The sequence below is a fragment of the Panthera tigris genome, chromosome B4 (assembly GCF_018350195.1).
Source record: "Panthera tigris isolate Pti1 chromosome B4, P.tigris_Pti1_mat1.1, whole genome shotgun sequence".
In the NCBI taxonomy this organism is placed as follows: Eukaryota; Metazoa; Chordata; class Mammalia; order Carnivora; family Felidae; genus Panthera; species Panthera tigris.
Genome location: NC_056666.1, coordinates 25,158,061 through 25,181,140, shown reverse-complemented (window position 1 = coordinate 25,181,140; position 23,080 = coordinate 25,158,061). Strand labels below are relative to the sequence as shown.

The 23,080-nt window shown below is 38.4% G+C and overlaps 1 protein-coding gene across 1 annotated transcript in view; it reads left to right on the top strand.

Moving 5' to 3' along the window:
• MKX (mohawk homeobox) overlaps positions 1-23,080 on the top strand; it is a 66,354-nt gene that overhangs the window by 12,008 nt on the left and 31,266 nt on the right. The window contains exon 5 of the mRNA XM_042993738.1: positions 423-758. Within this exon, the coding sequence (XP_042849672.1) occupies positions 423-758 (336 nt within the window). The remainder of the gene's footprint in view (positions 1-422; positions 759-23,080) is intronic.

Here is a 23,080-nt window from a genome sequence, read left to right as displayed (position 1 = left end):
GTTAATATTTTTATTTTGCTTTGCCTCCATTACCAGGAAGTTCACCCCAACTGCTCTTTTTAAGGTTGACTCCACAAAACATAATGGTGCCATAATGGTTCTTTTTTATTGCATGAAGTAACTTCACTTTTACAATACTATAAATGACCAACAGAATTATGGCTGCTTCCTCTTGTTTATAGATTTATCGTGTATCAGAATAACATTTTCTCTGAAATTCATTAAAATTAAAATACCATAGGGAGAGATTACATAGATTCCTGCTTCCTGTGCCTAAAAATTAATCTTGAATATCAATGACAATTTTATACACTTTAAATAAATATTCTCTTTATGTGTATATTCAGTGATTAACTGTAACAGTTGGGTGGCTGGGAGAAAAGTATATGTAAGTATTACCTAGTGATATTTTTATCCCTTAGACGGAGAAAATCCTCCAAGAAACCACATAAATGAAGGGGGCTATAATAATCCAGTTCACCATCCTGTGATTAAAAGTGAGAGCTCAGTCATAAAAGCTGGAGTGAGGCCAGAGTCACGGGCCAGTGAGGACTACGTATCACCCCCAAAATACAAGAGCAGCTTATTGAATCGTTACCTTAACGACTCTTTGAGACACGTCATGGCCACAAATGCTGCCATGATGGGAAAGACAAGGCAAAGAAACCATTCGGGATCTTTTAGCTCCAACGAATTTGAGGAAGAATTGGTGTCTCCTTCATCATCGGAAACCGAAGGCAACTTTGTCTATCGTACAGGTAAGTCCGTGCTTTTCATGACACCTTGTTTAAAACAGCACTAAAACTGCAGCAAGGGGTTTATTTCATCAGGTATAAAGGCATAATTTTTACTGCTTTTGCACAAGATTATTCACATATATATAGCCCATAATTTAATTTGAAAGCTTTGTTTTGTTTCTAATTACCAGATGTGCTTCTTAGTGGATAATGGTCTACTGGGGATTTTCACTCTTAATGATGAATATGAGAATTTTCATTCTTCATAGTAATTTTCAATCTCAATGGTACACATTCTTGGAGGAGGAATGCCCTGAATTATAACCAGCCATGCAAATACTTTGTATTTCATCTTTTCTCTTAAGATGATTGCTAATAGTGATGGAAAATGAACACAAATTAGCATGGGTGCCAAGACTCTTGTGAAGGAAAAGTGTAGGTTTGGCTTAAATTGCTTTGGAAATTTTACTTTTATTCCTGGAAAGCACAAGTAGAGCTGATAAATAGCTTTGAAATTTTTACTTTTATTCCAAAAATGATTGATTTCTGCCTGTCCAGATCTTTCTGGTGGAGTAGTGAGTTTGGTAAAAATTTCTGTCTTGACTTCAGTTTCCAGAGTTTTGCTCATAAAGAGTGTTTGAGCAACTTGCTTCAGACCAAAGGATATGTGTGACCTACATCTGGTATAGATAAGAGTCCAGGTCCTGGAAATGCCTTCAAATGAGACTTAGAAATGTTAGAGCTGGAAGTAACCTCAGGAAGCATCTAGTCCAGCCATGTTAGATCATTAATAAGAAAACCCAGACCAGAAACACATAGCTAATTACTCTTCTCCAGATCAGTAACACAGCTGAGCCTGAATGAGAGGTAGGAAAACATAACTACTACCAGACCCTGATGACTGTTATTATTATATCTACTACCTCCAATGATTTATTGAGTAGTTATGACATGCTAGGCCCTCTGCTAAATATTGCACAAACTTTGCTGCAGGTGACCCTTGTAAAGACCTTGATATGTGAATAGTAGGGCTTTATAAAGGAATTTAAATTTGGTCTATTTAATATACCTTTCAGATTATTTAACCAGAGGTCTTCTTTTCAAGTAAGATATGTTATCTGTGAGGATTCAGAGGAAATCTCAACACATTTTTTTTTTACTTAAAATTTTTTTAATGTTTTTTTTATTTTTTGAGGGAGAAGGAAAGTATGAGTGGGGGAGGGGCAGAGAGAGAGGGAGATGCAGAATCTGAAGCAGGCTCCAGGCTCCAAGCTGTCAGCACAGAGCCTGATGCGAGGCTTGAACCCATGAATCATGAGATCATGACCTGAGCCAAAGTCGAACATTCAACTGATTGAGCCACCCAGGCGCCCCCTCAACACATTTTTAAAGACTTAAATTAGCCACATGGTTTGTTTGCAGTTCCAGGGCCAACAGTGAAAACAACTCTAAATGCTCTGAGATATAAAATGAGTCTTGTAAATAATGATTGGGTCTAGGAAGAAGTAAAAGATGCAATAAAAGACTATTTCGCTAATAATTTTAAAAATTTAAAACTATGTATATCTAGTGTGAGCAGAGCGGACAGAACTTGGAGATGATTTAAAGCTTTGTTGAATTTTATTTGAAGAGATAAGAAAGGATAGGAAATCAAGTCATTCAAGTACAGAAAAATGAATAAAAATAAAACAAAAAAAAGTTAGAATGGAAAGCTGAAAACTAGATAAATTAAGACTTCACTCTGAAAGAAATACTAAAAGAAAAAAGCAAAAATTGGTACGGAATAAAATTGGAAGTGAAAAAAGAGCTATAGCAGTCAATATATAGTTATTAAAAATACTTTTAAATTATGGTGTATTATGCACAGTTGTTTGACAGTATACCATATGCAAATGTGTAGATGAATTGGTATTATCCACACAAATTAAATTATAAAATTATAATGAGAAAAGTTGTAAATGACCACTGATGCAGGAAAAATCAAGGTTTTTAGTAAAACTCCATTTCCAAAACACATGATTTGATATTCAGTGGATTTTTCCCCAAACTTTGAAGAAGTAATTAATTCTCATGCTTACTGCATTTTTCTCAAGCATGTAAAAATATGGGAAGTATGTCAGTTTTTAAAAATGTAAATGTTATCCTAATCCAAAGCCAGATTAAAATAGCATAAAAATCAACCTTTTTATTTATGATACTGATACTGACTATAAAGCAACATGAGGAATATTGATAACATAAGGTTAAGTGAAAAACAATTTAAAATTGTGGAAACATTGAATGCAATTGTGACATTACAAATATGTATGGACAAAAACAAGGAAGGTTTTTTGGAAACAATGAAAATTAATTTTGATTAGATGGAATAATTGAAGGTCTGTTACTTTTGTAAATTTCTTACACATTTCTTTATGTTGCCCAGTAAAAACAAATTTGAAATTTACCCAGTATGATGCGTCTTATGAAAATGCGTAAGGTTCCAACTTCGTCTCAGGTCATGATCTCACAGTTTGTGAGTTAGAGCCCCTCATAGGGCTCTGGGCTGATAGCTCGGAGCCTGGAGCCTGCTTTAGATTCTGTCTCTCAATCTCTCTGCCCCTCCCCTGCTTGTTCTCTCTCTCTCTCTCTCAAAAATAAATATTAAAGCAATTATTTAAAAAAAGAAAATGCATGCTCTTTTCAAAGAAAATAAAATAGAAAACCAAAGAGTGATTAGCATGCCTGTATAGTTGATGCTTCTCAAAGTGAAATATCTTGGCCATTTATTTTTATTAAAGTCTTCAATGGCCTATTCATTTGCCAAGTTCTATTTTTAAATAAAAACCTATTTTTTAGTTTTGCAAGCAATGAGAAAGCAGCCTAGACACGTAAACTTCTGGTTTTCCATGCATGTGTATAAACTTTTAAAAGAACAGAATACATTGTTTGGTTTTGTGGATAGAGAATTGAGAAGGACTGGTGGTCTAAGACTGGTCTGCTAAATCTCAGCCCGAAACAATAAATGGCTGTCTTCTGGGGGAAGCGAATGACAACGTTGCTGCAATTGTATCTGGCTGATGCCACTCATGCATAAATAGAACAGGGGATTTCAATAAATACTTTCTGAGCAACTACTATGGTTTTCGCTGGCATACAGGCTTATTCTGAATTCCTTCAATTCCTTCTGGTTATATCTTTCTTTCTTCACCTAAACAGAAACCCTCTAAATCTGCTATTAAACACCACTCCCCTCCCCCACCCCAGTTTTACAGGAGTGCAAAGATTTCAACTTTCAAATTGTTTTTCAAGAATAGATCACCTTTAAACACAATTTCTTAGTTTATCTATGCTAAAAAATTTTATTCGTTTTTCCACACATTTTTGCTATCTTATGATGCATTTCATTAATGATATGGAACCAAAAGGCCAAATGAAAGAGTTGGTATGTGGAAGGATAATGCATCGCTGAATTTTATTTCACTTGTTGTTAAATTCTAGGAGAGTTAAGCCCACTAGATTATAAAGTAATCCTAATTGAAACATGTAGGTGAATAGAACTCTTTTCTAAGTTAGTATGAATTAATCAGATTAGCTTTCTCTCCACCTGACAACATCAACGTAGATACAAACATGTTTCTGTTGATTTTATGTAGACATTAAATATTTCTCTGTAATCTGAAGTCTCCCCGTCGTGTAGAAAAAGAAAGATTTTTATTTTCATGGGGTGTAATAGGCTTTCAACACATATTGGCTAAAAAAACATTTCTGAGGGCGGAAATTATACCGTTAGAATTGATTAGAATTATTAAGGCTATTGCTTCTAAAAAAAAATACTACTCAAGAAGATTTAGTTACTCAGTGTTGTCTGTTGAATTAAGTGGTCTGCATTAAAATTATAATACTTATCATCATGTCAGGTTAATGGATGACAATTTTCAGGTATTTGATGGAGTGAATTCCCATTACAAACTGACCTCAAGGCCCCTAACCCTTCGATGGGTCTGCCCTCTGAGGTGTCTTTAATATCCACCTCCACTCCTATTGAATCAGTACTGATATTCTCCAGATGCGACCATCCGTGAAGGAGCCATCTGCCATCTGTCCCACCTACAGAGTAAGTTCTCATTGGAGCCTTTCCTGACTTGTGTTCGAGTCTGATTTACCCTTAAAAGACTATTACATTTCCTTCTTTGCTGAAGGAGAGCAGGGAGGTTTCTAAGAAGTGTACTGACGAGGGGAAAATCAGGCAAGTCTTGAAATAAAATGTGTGGACTTCCCCGCACTTCTTTTGCTCGGCTTGAGGACAAATCCCTGTTATGTTCTTTCTTTTTGCAGCTCACAATTTATAAATGGCTAGTACATTCGAATGGTTATTCTCTGAGCCCCACTGCTCTGCAAGTATATAATTCATAAATTTAACCAGCTCCCACAGGCTGAATGCTTAAACTTCATCTTGTTAAACTGTCTAAAATCCCTCTTAATTAGACACATCTGGTGCAGCAAAAACATATAGGAACATAGAACTCTTTTCTATGTTAGGGTGAATTAACCAGATTAGCTTCCCTTCCACTTGACTGAGGTGAATATCCCTGAAGAAATGGAGATTTCTGATTGAGAGAAAAAAGAAGTCACTTATTTGGTGCATGGAATTCTCTGGAAGACAGAGTCCCTTTGGATGGCCTGCCACGGTTGGAGCAAAAAGAACCAGGGATTTTGGTCACTAAGGAAAGAAGTAGGAGGTAGAAAGTGTGAATGGATGCCAGAGGCTAAATGCCATTTCCAAACATTTTTTTTCTCAGCTAATGATGCGCACCAAGAGGAGAAATGTTCCTTTTTCTCTCTCTCTTCCTGCATATGCATGTACTTCAGAATTGAAGCTGGCATTATCAGTAGTATAACCCAGGTATGAGTTCAGAAAACCATCGGATTAGCCTGGATTTAACCTTAATTTATGTATAGCATGGCTTCTTTGGAGTTGTGCTCTCTTCAGTTCTAAACAGCCGACTTCACAGGTACATTTCCGAGATACAGTCCACTCATATAAGAGGTGCTCTTTCATGCATTCATTCCACACACAAAAATGTTCCTTAAGGGGCGCCTGGGTGGCGCAGTCGGTTAAGCGTCCGACTTCAGCCAGGTCACGATCTCGCGGTCCGTGAGTTCGAGCCCCGCGTCAGGCTCTGGGCTGATGGCTCGGAGCCTGGAGCCTGTTTCCGATTCTGTGTCTCCCTCTCTCTCTGCCCCTCCCCCATTCATGCTCTGTCTCTCTCTGTCCCAAAAATAAATAAAAAACGTTGAAAAAAAAAATTAAAAAAAAAAAAATGTTCCTTAAGAGCCACTCTACACAGGCCCTGTTCTAGGCTCACCGAAGCCCTGTGTTTTGTGCTAGGCTGCTCATCCAAGAAACCCTCGTTAAAAGAAGCAGAAGAAAGATTTAAAGAGCTGTCTTGGCAGATCTTTTTGAGCGTGAATACTCACTCCTAATTTATAGGTTTCATCAATTTTGGGTTTTGTGTCTGTGAGTAGCTTAAAGAAAGCATCGTAGTAGTCAAGAGAAGGCTTTGTCAAGAACCGAGTGTTAAGATGGTATGTGTCTCTGTGTTCATGCTAGTTTCTCTGTGGGATTTTGTTGAACAGTAAGTCTGCTTTGGATACTTTTATCCTGTTTCATTTCCCTTTTTGTGCCTGTCACGTCCTTGTTTTTGGTGAAAGAACTAAGCTTTGCCCTTTTGGATTATTCCAGACGTTCTTTCCTGGCATGCAAATGACTGCTGATGTACTCCAGCAGAGAATAAAAAACCCTCTATCACCATCCCAGTTAGTGACATTTAAAGGATACTTGAAAGGTTATCCAATTTCTTGTCTTGTATCCTTACTACAATAATACCTCACCTATCTGACACCATCTGGGAATGAGGTATTCCATGTAAGTGAAATTTCCAGATAGAAACTTAAGTACCGGTTTTAAAAATACAGAATTTTCTGCTCTCCTAAGCTTATAATATTAAACACAGCATGTGAAGTGTGCTTCAATATCCTCTCTCCTCTAAACTACCTCCTCCTATTGCTTTTTATATGATATTCCATCCTTTTAAATCAGTAATGTTGGGTTAACCACAGTTCCAAACTTGCCCCTAACAGCTTTGAATAAAGAATGATGTCTTTCTGATAGCCTGTTGAAAAGAATTCTTCCTAATTACTCACTCCAAAGCAGTGATGGTTTAAGTGAGATCTACAGAAGTGATTTTTTGGGTAGGCGTAGGGTTACTATAGAAATATCAAAACTTAAGCATGATATTCAGAACACCATAGATTTTTTAAGTATATGTCAGTGATGATGGCAAAACATTCATATGGAATATTTTTAAAGTAGCTTGATTTTTTAAATTAAATGTTCATTATCGATTCACTAGCAAAATTGAAATGAAATTGCATAAGTGTTCCATCTACTGTTTGAAACTGAAAGATTAATGGCAAACAAAAATAGAAAAAGAGAACAAATATTGGCATGAGCAGTTTGCTGGCTCCTTAAGGGGTAGCTTTTCATTTGCTTTGTTACTTGGTGTCATGTGAGAGGCTGGAAAAACCTAAGTGTAAATACTGAGACCTACAGCCCCAGAAAACAACATGGCTTACAAACAAATTGAAAGTATATGGCAGGTTAGTTTAGAAAAATTTTAAGAACTGTTTTTAATCCCAATGTTTTCTACCCTTTTACATTGTGTTTCTTCCATGTGTTACCTAAGAATGATAGCAACAGTGATATCACATTTGTGTGAACGTTAGAAACACTGTTTTTTCTGAAATGTAGCGACATTGTCTCTTCTTTTGTGCTGATACTCACTGCCTTATGTGTATTAAAAGCTCTTTGAGGCCCTAAAGTGGCGTTTTATTCATTTTATAGTCCCCTTAGCACTTAGTACAGCGTCTTTCACAGATTTGCCCATAACCGTTACTTAAACGAGTTAGTGTTTTAATGATGTGGTCTTTTTTGCTTCTTAAACCATGAAAGACATTTTAATGTGCACATATATATGTTGATCTGTATCTGTGAACATGACAAAAGAAAGAAAATGATCTTGAATACGTTTGAATGGCTTTAAAAAAAAAAAAGACAAATGTGAAAAATTTAAAACCAGAGGAAAATAGTAAAAAAAAAAAAAATGTAGCTGGAAACTCTGAGGTGTTGAAGGGATTCAAAATAATAACTGAGAAACTATAAAATGAAACTAAACCAATTTTCAAGTAAAAAAAAAGTGACTTTCAGGAAAATGAAAGGATGATAAATGGAAAAGTTTAGCTAGTTTTAAAAAACCCACCAAAGAATTAAAAATATAGCAAATAGACAAACAAAAATAAATATTTGTTGTCTGTCTCTGTCTAGCACAAAACCATGTAAGATCTGAGAAAGAAAGCACAGATTCAGATCCACTGATTTAAACTCTTGTGCCACATTTGCTCTCAGGATTGACATGACAGCTTGGACTTTTTTTTTTTTAAGAGTGACTGTTTTTAATCCTGTAATACAACTGGAGAGAGTCTATGCAGAAATTTTACATTTTCTCTTTCCTCCACCTATCAGAGTAAACGTCCCATACATTTTGCATATTTTCCTGTTAAAAACAAGTTTACCAACCTGAAATTTTGATTCTCTAACTTGGCATTACATTTCTACCGGAACTGAGTCCATTGTAATTGATTGTATGATGTTGCCTGCATTTCAGACGTGCTGGAGTGGTCAGTCACATCCTGGTGCTGTTTCATAGACGTGCTTGTCCATGTCACTATATTTAAGCCTGTGTCAGTATTTCCATTCAGAGACTTTTTTCATTCCCTAGGGCTTCTAAATAAGTCATAAAAATTCAAGCCCAACTCAAAGCTGGCATAAAAGGGCCTTTTTTTCTTCTCTTATGTATAAGGAACATAAGTGTGTAACTCCCACTAATTCTAAATTTGGTTAGGTTTGTAAACTCTTTACACACTGAAGAGGTCAAATAAGATCCATTGACACCTCTCCAGTCTGAGACTAAATGGGATGTCAAAAAGTTTTTACTGTCTGTGAAAATAACAAGACATTCTATTTAATGAATATGGAAGTGGTTTCTTTTCTTTCTTTCTTTTTTGGTTAGCTGTAGTTAGTTTTTCCCTTCTGCCTCCCCTACTTTGTTTCTAAAATTAAACAGGTATTTTTCTATGTCAAAATGTGTCTTGTTGATGTAACAGAATTTTTACTCAGAATAAATATGTGTTTTCTTCCAGGCCAAAATTTTGGTACTTTTAAATTTTGGAAGCTTCTGCTCTTGTTTTCTGTTAGAAATTATATCATTTATAATTATGAGTTTGGGGGAAGCAAAAAAGTAACAACTTTGTTCCCTCACAAATGAGATAGTTCTTTTACAAAATTTGAATTTTCTCTTCGTTTTCAGTTTAGATGCAAGACAGCATGTTTAATGCATAATGCCTCTTTTCTCCCTTTCTTCTTTAACAACTTTGTTACCCAATTTCTCTCATATTCATTGTACTGAAGAAATAGTCAACAATTTTTATAAACCCAACAGCGAACTTGAAAGGATCCTCTAGTTCAATTCTTGAATTTGCAGATTTGGAAATTGCTATAGGCTCTATACGAAGCATTGAAATTGTTCATTTTTTTGGATATGAGTTGCTTGATTGCTTGGAGATATGATCCAGACCCTTGGTACAATTAGTCTGATTGCTTTGGGCAATTTCAGCTACTTAATTGACATTTACTTTTATTTATTTATTTATTTATTTATTTATTTATTTATTTATTTAAACGTTTCTTCACCCTTGAGAGACAGAGAGAGACAGAACACAAGTGGGGGAGGGGTAGAGACAGGGAGACACAGAATCTGAAGCAGGCTCCAGGCTCTGAGCAGTTAGCACAGAGCCTGACGCGGGGCTTGAACTCACAAACCATGAGATCTTTTACTTTTACTTTTAAATAAAAGTAAATCCTTAAGCATTAGTGTTGAAGTTTCGAGAACTTAGGCTAGCTGTGTGTGCATTTAAAATTCTTTTCTCTATTGTTAACGGCTGCAGTAAAAAGGTCTTTACACACGTTTTTAGACTACAGGTTGTAATAGACATCATTACCTAGGGATCCTCCTTTGCTTACTAAGGGAAATATGAATGATTTGCAGAAAATGCCTAAAAGCTAATACTGCTAGTGTGCATCTCTCTCTGCACATACGTATGGTCATAGTGGTAATAACTGAATTGGATGTAGTTAGGAAGACAAAGCAGCTTTTGAAAATGACCAGTGATATCTTCCCTCTCCCTTTGGTGCACACTGGAGGCGTTGAGTCCTTCCTTCCCTGGTAGTGGTCAGAAAAAAGCTCGGGTGATAACAACAACCCAATGGAACGTGGTTTGGGGAAGATAGATTAGTGTCAGGTTTGAGCAACAACATCAGTCATCCACTTCCAATGATGTTAGGTCCTCCCAGTCAGAGAAGGAGCCATGAACTGTTTTTCTCAGGCAAGTAAGACACTGGTGCAAGACGCACTGAGGTACTGCAGAGTCTGATTCACCTTTAGCATTTCTTCAGGTCAGACACATCCAGATGTACCTAGAAGAGGTAAAACTGAAGTTTAGACTTCGCCGTGTCACAGATTCGGGCAGCCCCTTGGTGATGGCATGTGAGGATGCTCTCAAGTGCGTGTTGTGTCTCCCACAATCCCTGAACTACAGACAGGGTTAAAAACAGCCTCTTGCCCACTTACTTCAGTGCTTTGGAGTCTCTTTGATACAGTGACCAAGATGGATATTTCTGACAGAAAGAATGTGTTCCCTTTGTGATGCCATTACACACACACACACACACACACACACACACACACACACACAGAGTACGCAAAAAACGTTTTACCTTTGATCAAGCGATAAAGAGAGCAAAACACTTTAAACGGTGACTTTGAGAGGAATATTTGGGTGATAATAACATTAAACTGGAAAACAGCACAAATGAAAACGAAAACTTTGCAAGTGCTGAAAGGTGATCAGAGACATTCATGAAATGGGACGTCCAAGAAACAGTTTGCTCTTTAAATTTTTACATAGTTGCTCATGTATTTAAAATTTAGAACTGATAGTCCCTTTGACTGAGCCAGACTCAGGTTATGGTGGACAAAGCTCTCAGTATGGCAGAGACATTTCAAGTAAGAATGCCCCATTCTGCCAAAACTGTCATTATGACACTAAAATGTACCCTTTTGCTAAGGGCCAGAATTCAGAGTCTCTCCTTCCAGTTTCTACACTGATTTAGACAACAGATGCATAAAAGGCAACGTGGTATTCAGGATCATTTGTCACATGGCTTCGGGGCAAGAGGATGGCTATCTGGCAGGAGGGAGAATTCCTTAAATGTTACTGGGTCTTACATTTCTAAATGTAAAATCCCTGGCCAGAAGCTGCTTGGTGCCACGTGCCTTTGGTGTGATGTCTTAGCCTAACTCCAAGCAAGATGGTGGCAATATTGTGGCTACTTGAGAACCCACATAGCCTTCTCTAGTTTGCAACTGAGGTAGAGAGCCATTGTTTTGCATTTTCTTTTATCCTTGTCTTGACGGCATTTTTTGTCTTGGTGTTTGTTCTCTCTCTCTCTCTCTCTCTCTCTCTCTCTCTCCCTCCCTCCCTCTCCCTCTCTCCCTTCTTCTCCCTCCCTCCCTCCTTTAATTCTTTCTGAGCTGCTAAATCTATCCAGCTGGATCAAGGAGTTTTTTCACAACCTTGTCAGTAGTGCAATTGGTCGTGTCTTAGTTTTTACTGTGTCTCCTGGGTTCCTTTACTTTAGTCCTTTTCAGAAATATGGCACCAGTTCAGATTTACTCACAACCCATGGGGCCTCTGGTTTATCTAACCTGTGTACTTTTTTCCTTCAGATTTATTTATTTATATTTTTTCCTTAAAATTGTGCTTTAAAAGGTATAAACATAAATCATCTGGAATAGTAATTTTCAACTATCTTGAAAGGTGTTTGAGGACTATTTCATGGTTACTATGATTGAAGCAGTAAAATTTAGTTTATAGTTACAATAACTTTCCTCTCATTAGGAAAATATAAAAAAGCTCAACTTTATGATTTCATGACATATTACCAACCCCCAAATACCATTCCTAATCCCTACCCTCTAACATACACACTCAGTGAAATGCTAGTAGGAAGCTCAGAGAAGAACAATAAAGACAAATGACCTATCTATGTTCTACTTGACCACATCCTGTCTCTTAGGTGCTTTATTAAAATGACAGTGTAAAGGTCTGAGTAGAGACTCTGTTGAAACAATACAAGTTTAATCTGTATCTTGGCTATAGTTAAATCCCTACTGTTTCGTATGTGGTTTGGAAAATGACTTTGCTGGGTCTAGATTTTCTCTGTAGTCAGCCTCCTTACCTGACCTGAGATTACCCACTTATAGATTAGGCCACAGGAAGTTATAATGTGGAGAGAGCAGATTTGCCTTAGAAACTGGGAGCACTGTACTTAGCCAGAACTGCCAGCAACTGGGGATGTGTTCCAAGGTAAGTCTCTATTCAGCGGGGCCTTCCTTCCTTCAGCTGTCAAATGAGGACGCGTCATTGCCTTCTGCCTTTGATAATCAGGGATTCCATGAAATGCATAGGGAGAAAAGGAAGCCCACGGTTGACAGAAAGTCGTAGTTAAATGCATACCATTTTGTCACTATTAGAACCAGGACTTGGGCTCCAAGCTCAGAAACATTTCAAAGGAGCTTCAGGGGGCATGGCTATAGTAAGCCCCCATGGTGGCAGGTAAAGGACCTTGCCCAAGGAGGGTATTGGGCCCTGAGTGGGTAAGGAGGTCAAGAGGGGAAAGGGCTTATGATTAAATATGGCAATGTGTTCTTTATGTCTTGTGTCACTTTTAGGAATACCTGTCCCAAGATTATAAAAGTTCGCTTTTACATTTTCTTCTACTACTTTTATTATTTTAATTGTACACTTATATAATTATAATCTACCTACAATTTTTTGTAAGTTATGTGAAGTAAAGATCTGACTTCTGGTTTTTCCCCAACACGATCTGTTCCAATACAATTTACTGAGCACTTCCACATTTCCTTACTGACTTGAAATGCTACCTCTAGGGACGCCTGGGTGGCTCAATCGGTTAAAGTTACAACTTAGGTTCAGGTCATAATCTCACAGTTTGTTGAGTTCAAGCCCTGCGTCAGACTCTGCTGTTGTCAGTGTTGTCTTTCTCTGTCTCTGCCCCTCCCCTGCTCGTTCTTTCTCTCTCTCTCTCTCTCTGAAAAAATAAACATTAAAAAAAAAAAAAGAAATGCTACCGTTAGTATACTCTACCTTCCTTTATATGTGTCTATTTCTAGACTCTAATGTATTCCGCCAAACTTTTTAAAACACTTCTACATCAGTAGCACACTGTTTTCATGACTGTAGCCTTATTGTGCATTTTGACATATGGCAAGGTATGTCCACTTGCAATTTTTTCAAAATATTCTCATCAAGTCTCTTGAATTTGCCTTTCCAGTTGAACTTTGGAATAAGATTGACAAGTTCCATTTTAAAAATTTCATTGGAAATTCATTTGGGATTACACTGAATTTATGTATTAATTTGGGGAATATTTTTATCCTTACTATACCAAGTCTTTCCACTCAGGAACATAGTATATTTTTCCACTTATTCTGATTATTTTTCAGGACATTCAATAAATTTTTATAGTTTTCTTTACATAGAGTTTGCATATTTCTCATTAAATTATTAGATGTTTTGGGGCACCTGGGTGGCTTAGTCGGTTAGGCGTCTTGACTTCGGCTCAGGTCATGATCTCACTGCTCGTGGGTTCGAGCCCCGCGTTGCGCTCTGTGCTGACAGCTCAGAGCCTGGAGCCTGCTTCAGATTCTGTGTCTCCCCCTCTCTCTGCCCCTCCCATGCTCGTGCTCTGTCTCTCTCTCTGTGTCTCAATAATGAATAAATGTTAAAAAAAATTTCTTTTAATTATTAGATGTTTTATTTTGTTATTCTTATTGTTTCCATTCTGGATGAGTTCTTATCTATTACATATTATAATAGTTATCATGGATATGTAGGAAATCTGTTGGATTTTGTACATTTTTCTTATATAATATTGATATAATATGTAATTGATATATGATATTGATATAATATTGTCAGAGTACACACAAGCGTATAACTGTCAGATAGTAACAGTTTTATATATTTTTTTCCTCTTTTCTCTGCTTCCCTTCCTCCTTCCCTTCAGCAGTTACATTCCATTGACCAAATTTTCCAAAACAATGTTGTAGTGATGGCAGGCTTTAAAGGGAGTTTTTCTTATCTTTTTCTTATATATATATATACATATATATATATATGTATATATATATGTATATATATATATGAATATTATATATTTTATCTTATATTTCTTATATTCTTATATTTCTTATATTTTACTATTCTTATATTTTACCATTGAGTATAATGTTTGCAGAAAAATTCTGATATAATCACTTTATCAAGGTAAGGATCCCCTTCTCATTCCTAGATTATTTAATAAGAGATTCTCCCCACTTCCAAAACACACTCATAACTAAATAGGTTATTTTAATTATCAGACACTAATACCACAGTTTTTAATACCATTTGACTGTCCCTTTTAACCTACTTATATTGAGTAAATTTCCTAGTGTTTAAATTTCTTTGAATCCTTGGGAAAAATTCTGTTCCATCACAATGTATCATTATTTTAATGTATTTCTGGATTTGATTCATTAACTATTTAGCCATTTTATATCAAAATTCTCAAGTGAGCTTTGTCTATAGTTTTCTTTTTTTCTAATGCTCTCCTTGCACAATTTTGATACTCCAGGTATGCCAGTCTTGTGGAATGAGCTAGAAAGTTCTTCATCTTTTTTCTGCTCTGGAAAAGTTTAAACAAAGTAAGGATTAGCTTTTCTGCATGTCTTGAAGATTGGAGCGAGTTCACCTGTGAAATCATCTTGGTCTGGGATCCCTTGGTTCTCTATTCTTCCTCTTACACCTTTTCTCATCTTTCCCTTCCACGTCATTTACAGCTGCCTCGTCTTCACCTTCCAGATCTCTTGCTTGGTCTTCAGCTTTGCCCCATCCATTCTACTGATCAACCTTTCTGCTGCAGTCTTTCTTTTAATTTTGGTATCATGTTTTTATTTTCCAAGAACATCTTATTCCTTTTTCATAGCAGTCACAACCCCTATAGAGATTAGGGGTTACCTGAATTTCTACTCTCTACTTCTTTTTTTTTAATTTTTTTAAGATGTCTACTTATTTTTGAGAGAGAGAGACAGAGACAGAACGTGAGCAGGGGAGGGGCAGAGAGAGAGGGGGACACAGAATCTGAAGCGGGCTCTAGGCTCCGAACTGTCAGCACAGAGCCCAACACGGTGCTCGAACTCACAAACTGTGAGATCATGACCTCAGCCGAAGTCGGATGCTTAACCAACTGAGCCACCCGGGTGCCCCCTGATGTCTGTGCTTTAACTGGTAACCTTCATGATTCTTCCCGTGGCCCACTTTTATTCTCTGTGAACTGCTGAATTGCAGTACCTTCCCTGTTGGGAAAAGCAGCTAACACTTTGCCACAGTCTTGATCTCTACCTGTTTTGAGTTGTGGTTCTCTGTTTAGATTTCCTCATCAGTTTAATGCCATTTCATCTTTCATGAATTTTTCAACTTTTCTGATTTGACGACGGTGCCCTTTATTGTTTTCGAGCACTGCTTGGCATTTATCTGTTTTTAAATTTACATTCTGTAGTTTTAATGGGATTTTGAGAGAAAAGTAAATAAAGCTTATTCAGTGCACCATCTTAAAGGGAACTCTGTAATACAGACTGTTAGTAAGTGATTTCATTATAAAAGATGTTTGTTGCTGATAGTTTTTAGTGGGAGTTTGCACACATTCAGAATTATGCATAGATTCTGAATATCAAAGGAGTAATGAAGAAAGAGTAATTATATACAAAATGGAACATGGGAACTCCTGGAAAATTCTTGCTAGGTTTCATATACGTAAACATGACACATTTTGATGGGTAACACTTTCCAAACTACAGTGCTTGAATTAAAGAGCTAAATATAATTTAAATTAAAAAATGTCTGTAATTATGATATAGTAGTACTTGGCAGTCTTCAACCTAATAAATACTACACTTCTAGGATGTGATTAGAATCTGAATAGATACTGCTTTACCCTGTAGTTAAGCATGTGGCAGGATATGCTAGAACTAACTTTTCTTTTTATCCTTCCAGTGGAGAACTTAAGTCCTTTGTTTGAGTGAATACTGTTGGGAATTTTTAAGTAAAAACAAGGAGCTAAAGAATTCCATTTCTTTTTGCCAATCTTTCCTTCAAGCAAAATTATCAATTAATGGAGCATTAAAAAATCATATGCTTCAGATTGGTTTCTTTTACCCTTTTGTACTTGGATTGCTTTAATAATTTTTAGCTAGTGCGATAAATGTAGCTGATTAAAGTTATACATCAAAATATACTGTGAGAGGGAAAGTGTTATATTTCAAAAATATCATATTAATGAATTGCATATTAAAATTTGCATGTTATTTATTTTGAAAATATCAAAATATCTCAACTTTCTCTAATACCTTTTTTCTTCCTTCCTTCCTTCCTTCCTCCTTCCTTCCTTCCTTCCTTCCTTCCTTCCTTCTTCCTTCCTTCCTTCCTTCCTTCCTTCCTTCCTTCCTTCCTTTCCTTCTTCCCTCACTCTCTCCTCTTTCTCTCTACTTTTTTCTTTTTTTTTAAACAGTAAAGTGCATGGTCTTTGTTCAGGTCTCTGCTATCCAGATTCTTCCTCAGTTTGTTCAACTGTGGCTTAGCTGACTGAATATTTCGCCACATTTCCATGTCTCTGGGCAGTGATGGACTGACCACAGAATACTTTTCTATGAGTTTTCTTTCTTCCCTCAGGGATATGCTTGATTGTCCAGCTGTCAACATGTGGAAACTGTACTATTTATACAGTAATTAATATAAAATAGACCACTGTTCCCAGTATCTTTCCTAGAGCAGCACCCTCTTTTATTGGAACACCTAACATTTTCAGAGTCTTTTGCTTATGGTAACTTAATTGTCATTGTGTTAGGCTGTCTCTGTAACACTGGGTGGGTCCTTCCCCGAATTAGATAGCAAATGCTTTGGTATAGGCTTTGAAGCACTCGAATCATACTGATGAGGTCGAGGGCTTTACCTACCATCACTGGTCGATATCCTGTGTTGGACAGAGAGAGTAAGTGTTAACACATAAGACACGATTCTTAGCCAGACGTTGCAGGCACTGCCTCCCTCACAAGAAGGCTTTTCCTGGAAGATAGAGATTTGAAGGGCTTTCTTTTCCAATGATCCTGTACAGCCTCTGTCGAATATGCTAACGGGCAGCAGTATATCCAAGCACTTATTCTAAGAAAATATGGAGTGAAGGCCTTGAAACTAAGAAGGGTGAGAGAAATGCCAGAAGGCCAGCTTGAGATCATGGCATGTACATTACTAGGAATAGACAGCTTTTTATCACAGTCAGGAAATGAATATTTTTAAATTAATTAACCATGACAGATTCAAAAGGGATAGCTGTGGTTATAAAGCAAAGAACAGTTCTTATGCCTAGGTGTTGGTTTTCTCTTGGTACAACCACAAACAGGGGCGCCTGGGTGGGCTCAGTCGGTTGAGCATCTGATTCTTGATTTTGGCTCAGGTCATGATCCCAGGGTCGTGGGATCTAGCTCCGTGTTGGGGTCTGTGCTGGGCATGGAGCCTGCTTGGGATTCTCTGTCTCTGTCTGTCTGTCTCTCTCTCTCTTCTCTCCCCCTGCCCGTCTCCCCGTTCATGCACCCTCTCTGTCTCTAAAATTAAAAATAATAATTACCACAAACAGCAACTTAACACCATTAATTATCTCCGAGTTTTGTAGGTCAGAAGTGTGGCATTCATGACTGGATTCTCTGCTCAGAGTCTCATTAGGCTGACATCAAGGTGCCAGTCACACTGGGCTCTTAGCTGGGGGTACCAGACAGGAGCTCACTCACAAGCTTACTTAAGCTTTGGCATAATTCATTTCCCTGTAGTTGTAGAACTGAGGTCCCCACTTCTTTGACTCTTGGCTTCTAGAGGCTGCCCCATTCCTCTGTCTGGCCCCCTGCATTTTCTAACCAGCAACAGCACATAGGTTCCTTCTCACACTTGAATATCTCTGCCCTGCGCCCCCACAGGAGACACTCTGAGTTAAAGGACACATGTGATTTAACTGAGTCCACCCAGATAATCCAGGATAATCTCCATATTCTAAGGTCAACTGATCGATCATCCTAATTGTATCTGCAGCACCGCTTTTAACATGTAACGTAACATATTCACAGATGGGACCCTGGAAGAAAACTCATGGGGGCAAAATTCTGCCTATCCCAGCAGAGATCACTTAGTTATGCAGATTTAGATAAGATTTTGCCCATTCAACCTTGAAAGTTTAGACAACAAGCATTATCATTAGTGTGATCTTTTGATTATCACGTATGAAAAATATACTGCTTTAAATGCTTTCGGTATGACGGTCTTTAAAATGGGTAATCAAATCTTGTCTAAATAAATTAGTTGAGATTTACATAATTAGTTACATATGAGCACAAAAATCACACATATGTATTCCCTTTATACACTTGGTTAGTCTTGCTTTCCTTAACAATGCTCTTATCTCATAACATGAGGCCGACGTTTTAACATTCTGGCAACCATCAGACAACTGACAGTGTATTTCTTTTTTTTTTTTTTTTTTTAGTGTTCATTTATTTGGGGGGGGGTGCAGAGAGAGAGGGAGACAGAATCCAAAGCAGGCTCCAGGCTCTGAGCTGTCAGTACAGTGCCCAACATGGGGCTCAAACTCACAAACCACGAGATCATGACCTGAGCCAAAGTCAGATGCTTAACCGACTGAGCCACCCAGGTGCCCCCTGACAATGTATTTCTAAGTAGATGCCTAGATGGTTACCAGTGGGATGATGAATGTTGACTACACATAGTAACAGCAGCTGCCATTTATTGAACACTTACAATGTGTTTGTGTTGTGCTTTACCCTCATGTGCTATCTTATTCAGCCCCCACAGTAGTTCTATGATCTATGTTGTACTATCCTTGGTTTGAGAGAACAGACTTAGCAAAATTTGCCCACATAAGCTGTGATGTTGCAGAGCCAGGATCTGAGATCAGATCTGTTTGACTCTAAAACCTTGCTCTGCACAACTGTCCTTTATTTTTTCACATACCTAGGGAAAGTTACAAAGATTGTCGTTTATCCTTGGGAGATCCTCCTGCCTCCTTTTCTAAGCCACCTTCTACCTCCTGGCTCCCTTTTGTTACCTCCAAAGGAGCCTATGTCCTTATGCTGTGGGGAATCCCCCACCATGAGATGCAAACAGCATGGTCTAAATAGTTTGGGGCATAACAATGATAGTAACAATAGCTGGTAATCACTGAGCACTTATCAAGTGCTAGGCACTGTGCTAAGTGCTTGACATGCATTTTCTTACTTAATCCTCATAAGATCCCCGTGAAATAGGTACCGTTATCATCCCCCATTTCCCACATGGTATTTTGAAAGCAGAACTTGTAAATCTCTAAGCGATTGAATGTGTGCGAGAGTTTCAGAGGAGACTCCTTGGCTTCTCTGGGCCATCCTAATCGTGTCCCCATTCCAGAAGATTAGTGTCAGCCTTGTGGCTCCTTCATCTTTGGCTACAACCTTCAGTCCAGAATTTATGTCATCACTTCCTTTATCGTACCACAGCCTTTCTTTCAGGTCCCCGTCGGGCATTTGAGGCTGGAGATGATGTCATGAGGACAGAGCTTTCTCTGTAGGAGAGGCAATGGCACTCAGGCCATAGACTCCCAGGAAGAAGCACAGAGCATCTCTATAGAGAGGAGAAGGAATCCAGGGACATAACAGTGGCCAGAGGGAAGCAAGCATCTGCCTGAAGCAATCTCCCTGAGAGCTGTGGAGTCCAAACATGTGGAGAAGGAATTATCTTCCTTCCCCAGCAATCACACAGAGCAGGAGTGATATGGGCCCTTTATTACAGGGACCTGTTCCTTTGGAAGTGGAAACAAATATGTTGAGAAAATGAGCAGGGCTACAGTCAGAGCCCTTCCTGTAACATCCTGAGTGGCCCCAGAATGCTGACGCAGGAAAGGAGCCAGCACTTGCCTGGAGCCTGGGGTAGACGTCTAGGGTTTCCCTTACAGCCCCTGCTAGTGGCTTCTACTTGAAGCCACTCTATATAAATCCACAGAAAAATTGTGCCTTGAATTGCAGAATAGATACATTTCACAAACATTAGATTTAAATTAAACCAAGTTTTGAGGATAGTGTAGACACTTGGTATTTTCAGACGCCTGCACTGAATCCTTGTGTTATATGAACAATGTAACTCAGCTTCTGCTTCTTAAGTTTATATTGTGAGATATTGGTTCTTTCTTACATTTAAGGTTAAACAACAATATCAACTGCCTTTTATTAGGTCTGTCACTGTGTCAGCAGTAATGCCTATTAAAATATTGCATCCTGGTCGTAAAATGTAACTGAAGTTACTGGAAAATATCATACTGAGTACATACACTGTGACTATCCTAGTTTTCAAACCACAAAAAATGTTGTCTTTACATGTGAGCGTATGTCCTCGGTGTTTGATCTTCCTGTATTAATGAAGATTGTTACTTCAGGGGAAGAATTAATTTTTTTGTTTTAAATGCTTTCTCCAAAAGTTGGACTCAATAGCATTCCTTTATAAAAAAGAAAAAACAAAACCCTCACTTGTAATCTATAATTAAAGCCAAAGTTTTCTTTTAATTTTAAAAGCTTGTCCTTGAACTAAAATAACATGGAACATTTTGAAACATGGCTCCAAGCTGCTGTAGATACATTTTATTTAAACCACAGAGACTGCAGTTGGATTTCTCAGGGCCAGACAGACTACAAATTATAACTGTAGCAGAAGCGACTGTGAATTTCTGGACGTTGTAGTACCAGCAAGGCTGGTTGTTTTTCTGGAGCTGTTCCTCCCTTTGGGCTCTGCTTGTGAATGACTTAATCCCTGTGTTGAGATCAAATGTCATGCCCCGTTGCCATGCGTAGATGAAGCAAGCAAAACCTCTTTTTCCCGTGCACAAGTTTGACGTGCTCGCCTGCAGAGGAGCAAGGCAGTAGGTCAGAAGAGTCACAAAATAGAAGTTGTCAAGTGAAGCTAGAACCCAGTGAGACTCCACAAGTTGGATGCACGATAAAAATATCCTTTAAAGCAGAATCCCATTGTTTATTATGGCAAGAAAAGGGGATCGTATCCATGATTGAATTGTAAAAATATTTTTACTAAGGTCATTTTTGTACTTACTATTCTGGTATTAGGTTAGCAACTCTAATGCCAGATTAGAGCTAATAATATATTGTGTTGCTCTATGTACTTTAGAAAGCACATGAACATCTGTTATTTCGTTTGATCGCCACTACAACTCTGCGTGGTAAAAATAAGGATAATTACTCCTGCTTTCTCGCGGAGTGGGAGGGAGTGACCCACTGATACATAGCTACTTAATGGCAGAGCCAGAAAGAGAAGTTGAATCTCTCAGCAACTCTTTCAGGCTCTTTCCACTTGATTTTACGGTGTTTTCCATCCTGGTGAAGTGCACTCAAAATAAAAAATCATTTATGGAGTAGAACTCTCCAAAGCAATGACTCTTAACTTGTTTGGAGCTGTTCCCTCTTTTGTACACGGGCTGCTTTGAAAACTGGATAAAAGGCTTCGGATCCTTCTCCAGTGGAACTCACATCCACTCTCCCCACCCCACACTGTAGTGTGACCCACGTGGCAGAAGAGCTTTCTCTGATTCTTTAGATCTCAGGAGGATTCCCTTGGACACACTTTATTCGTGCTATGTAAGGTTGAGCCCTTCTGAGGATTTCTGACTATGCCTGAGGGTTCTGTCTTCAAAGCATCTGTCGCCATGTACTTTCCAAACTATGTTCAGTTTATGGGTTCCTTTGCCATCCCACATATGCAGTCCCTGTTGTGCATCACACTGATTCAGATATGAGATGTACTCCCTTCCTCAAGTGCCAGCAAGGCCTTCCACTCTCAGGAGACGTGTGCCTGTAGCAGACCGTATGCACCATGTGGAGGGAACGGAGGAGGGACTTATATCGCAGCAGTCACATATGGAGCACTACTTTTCCTTGTTCTTAAGTGTCCTTTAGACATCCCACATGGGAGTCTTCCCTTCCTGTTGTGTGGTCCACAGCCTAACAGCATCTCACTAGTTTCACGCTTCCTCCTTCCCCCCCTTTCCTGCTACCCCCTAGGTCCCCAGTTGCCTCAAATCTTCCAAGTTCTTTTCACTCAGTGTAAGTGTAATCCAGCTGTCTCCAGCTTCAGCTTCCAAACTCTGTTCCAGGCCTACCTTTGCATGCTCAAACCCACCCACCAGGATGCTAAGCAAACCTAAGGGGCCTTGGGGCTCCTTCCCTTCCCTTTCCTTATAAGGTATTTGTGATATTAAATGGGAGCTTCTCTTCTTCAGCTCTAAGTCTTTATAATTTTCGGAGTCTCAAGGATTCCTTAAAACCCAACCATTATTACCCCTAGGTTTGGAACCCCAGTTGAAGATAGTTCTGGAGTTTCTAGTCTCCTTGGGGCTGTGTGAGTTTAGAACTTTCTCGGAGTTCCTCTTTGCAGCAGAGTTGATGATTAGGCACAGGGTGCTCTCACGACCTCCGTGGGGTTGGATCCAGGTCAGGACAGCTGGTGTGGAGGTCATCTCTGTAATGGACTTGCCCATTCCATCCCCCTGGCCAGTCAGGAAACTGAGGGTGGTATTGAAGCTTCTGGGGAAAAGAAGAAAACAAACCAATGAATCCAACAGAAAACACTTTGGTTCATGAGATGTTCTTTAAGAAAATGATACATATATGATGAGGAAAACTCAAGAACATAATATAGGAATAGAAAATGGTGTAAAAAATGGATAGTGATTTAAAAATTTTTTTCTTTAACATTTATTTATCATTGAGAGACAGAGACATAGAGCATAAGCAGGGGAGGGGTAGAGAGAGAGAGAGGGAGAGACACAGAATCTGAAGCAAGCTCCAGGCTCTGAGCAGTCAGCAGAGCCCGATGTGAGGCTCAAACTCACAAACTGAAGATCATGACCTGAGCCAAAGTCAGTCGCTTAACTAACTGAGCCCCCCAGGTGCCCCTGGATAGTATTTTAAGAAAGGAGTAGATTAGTAATTTCTTCCATTTGATCCCAATATGAAACTGTGTTATTC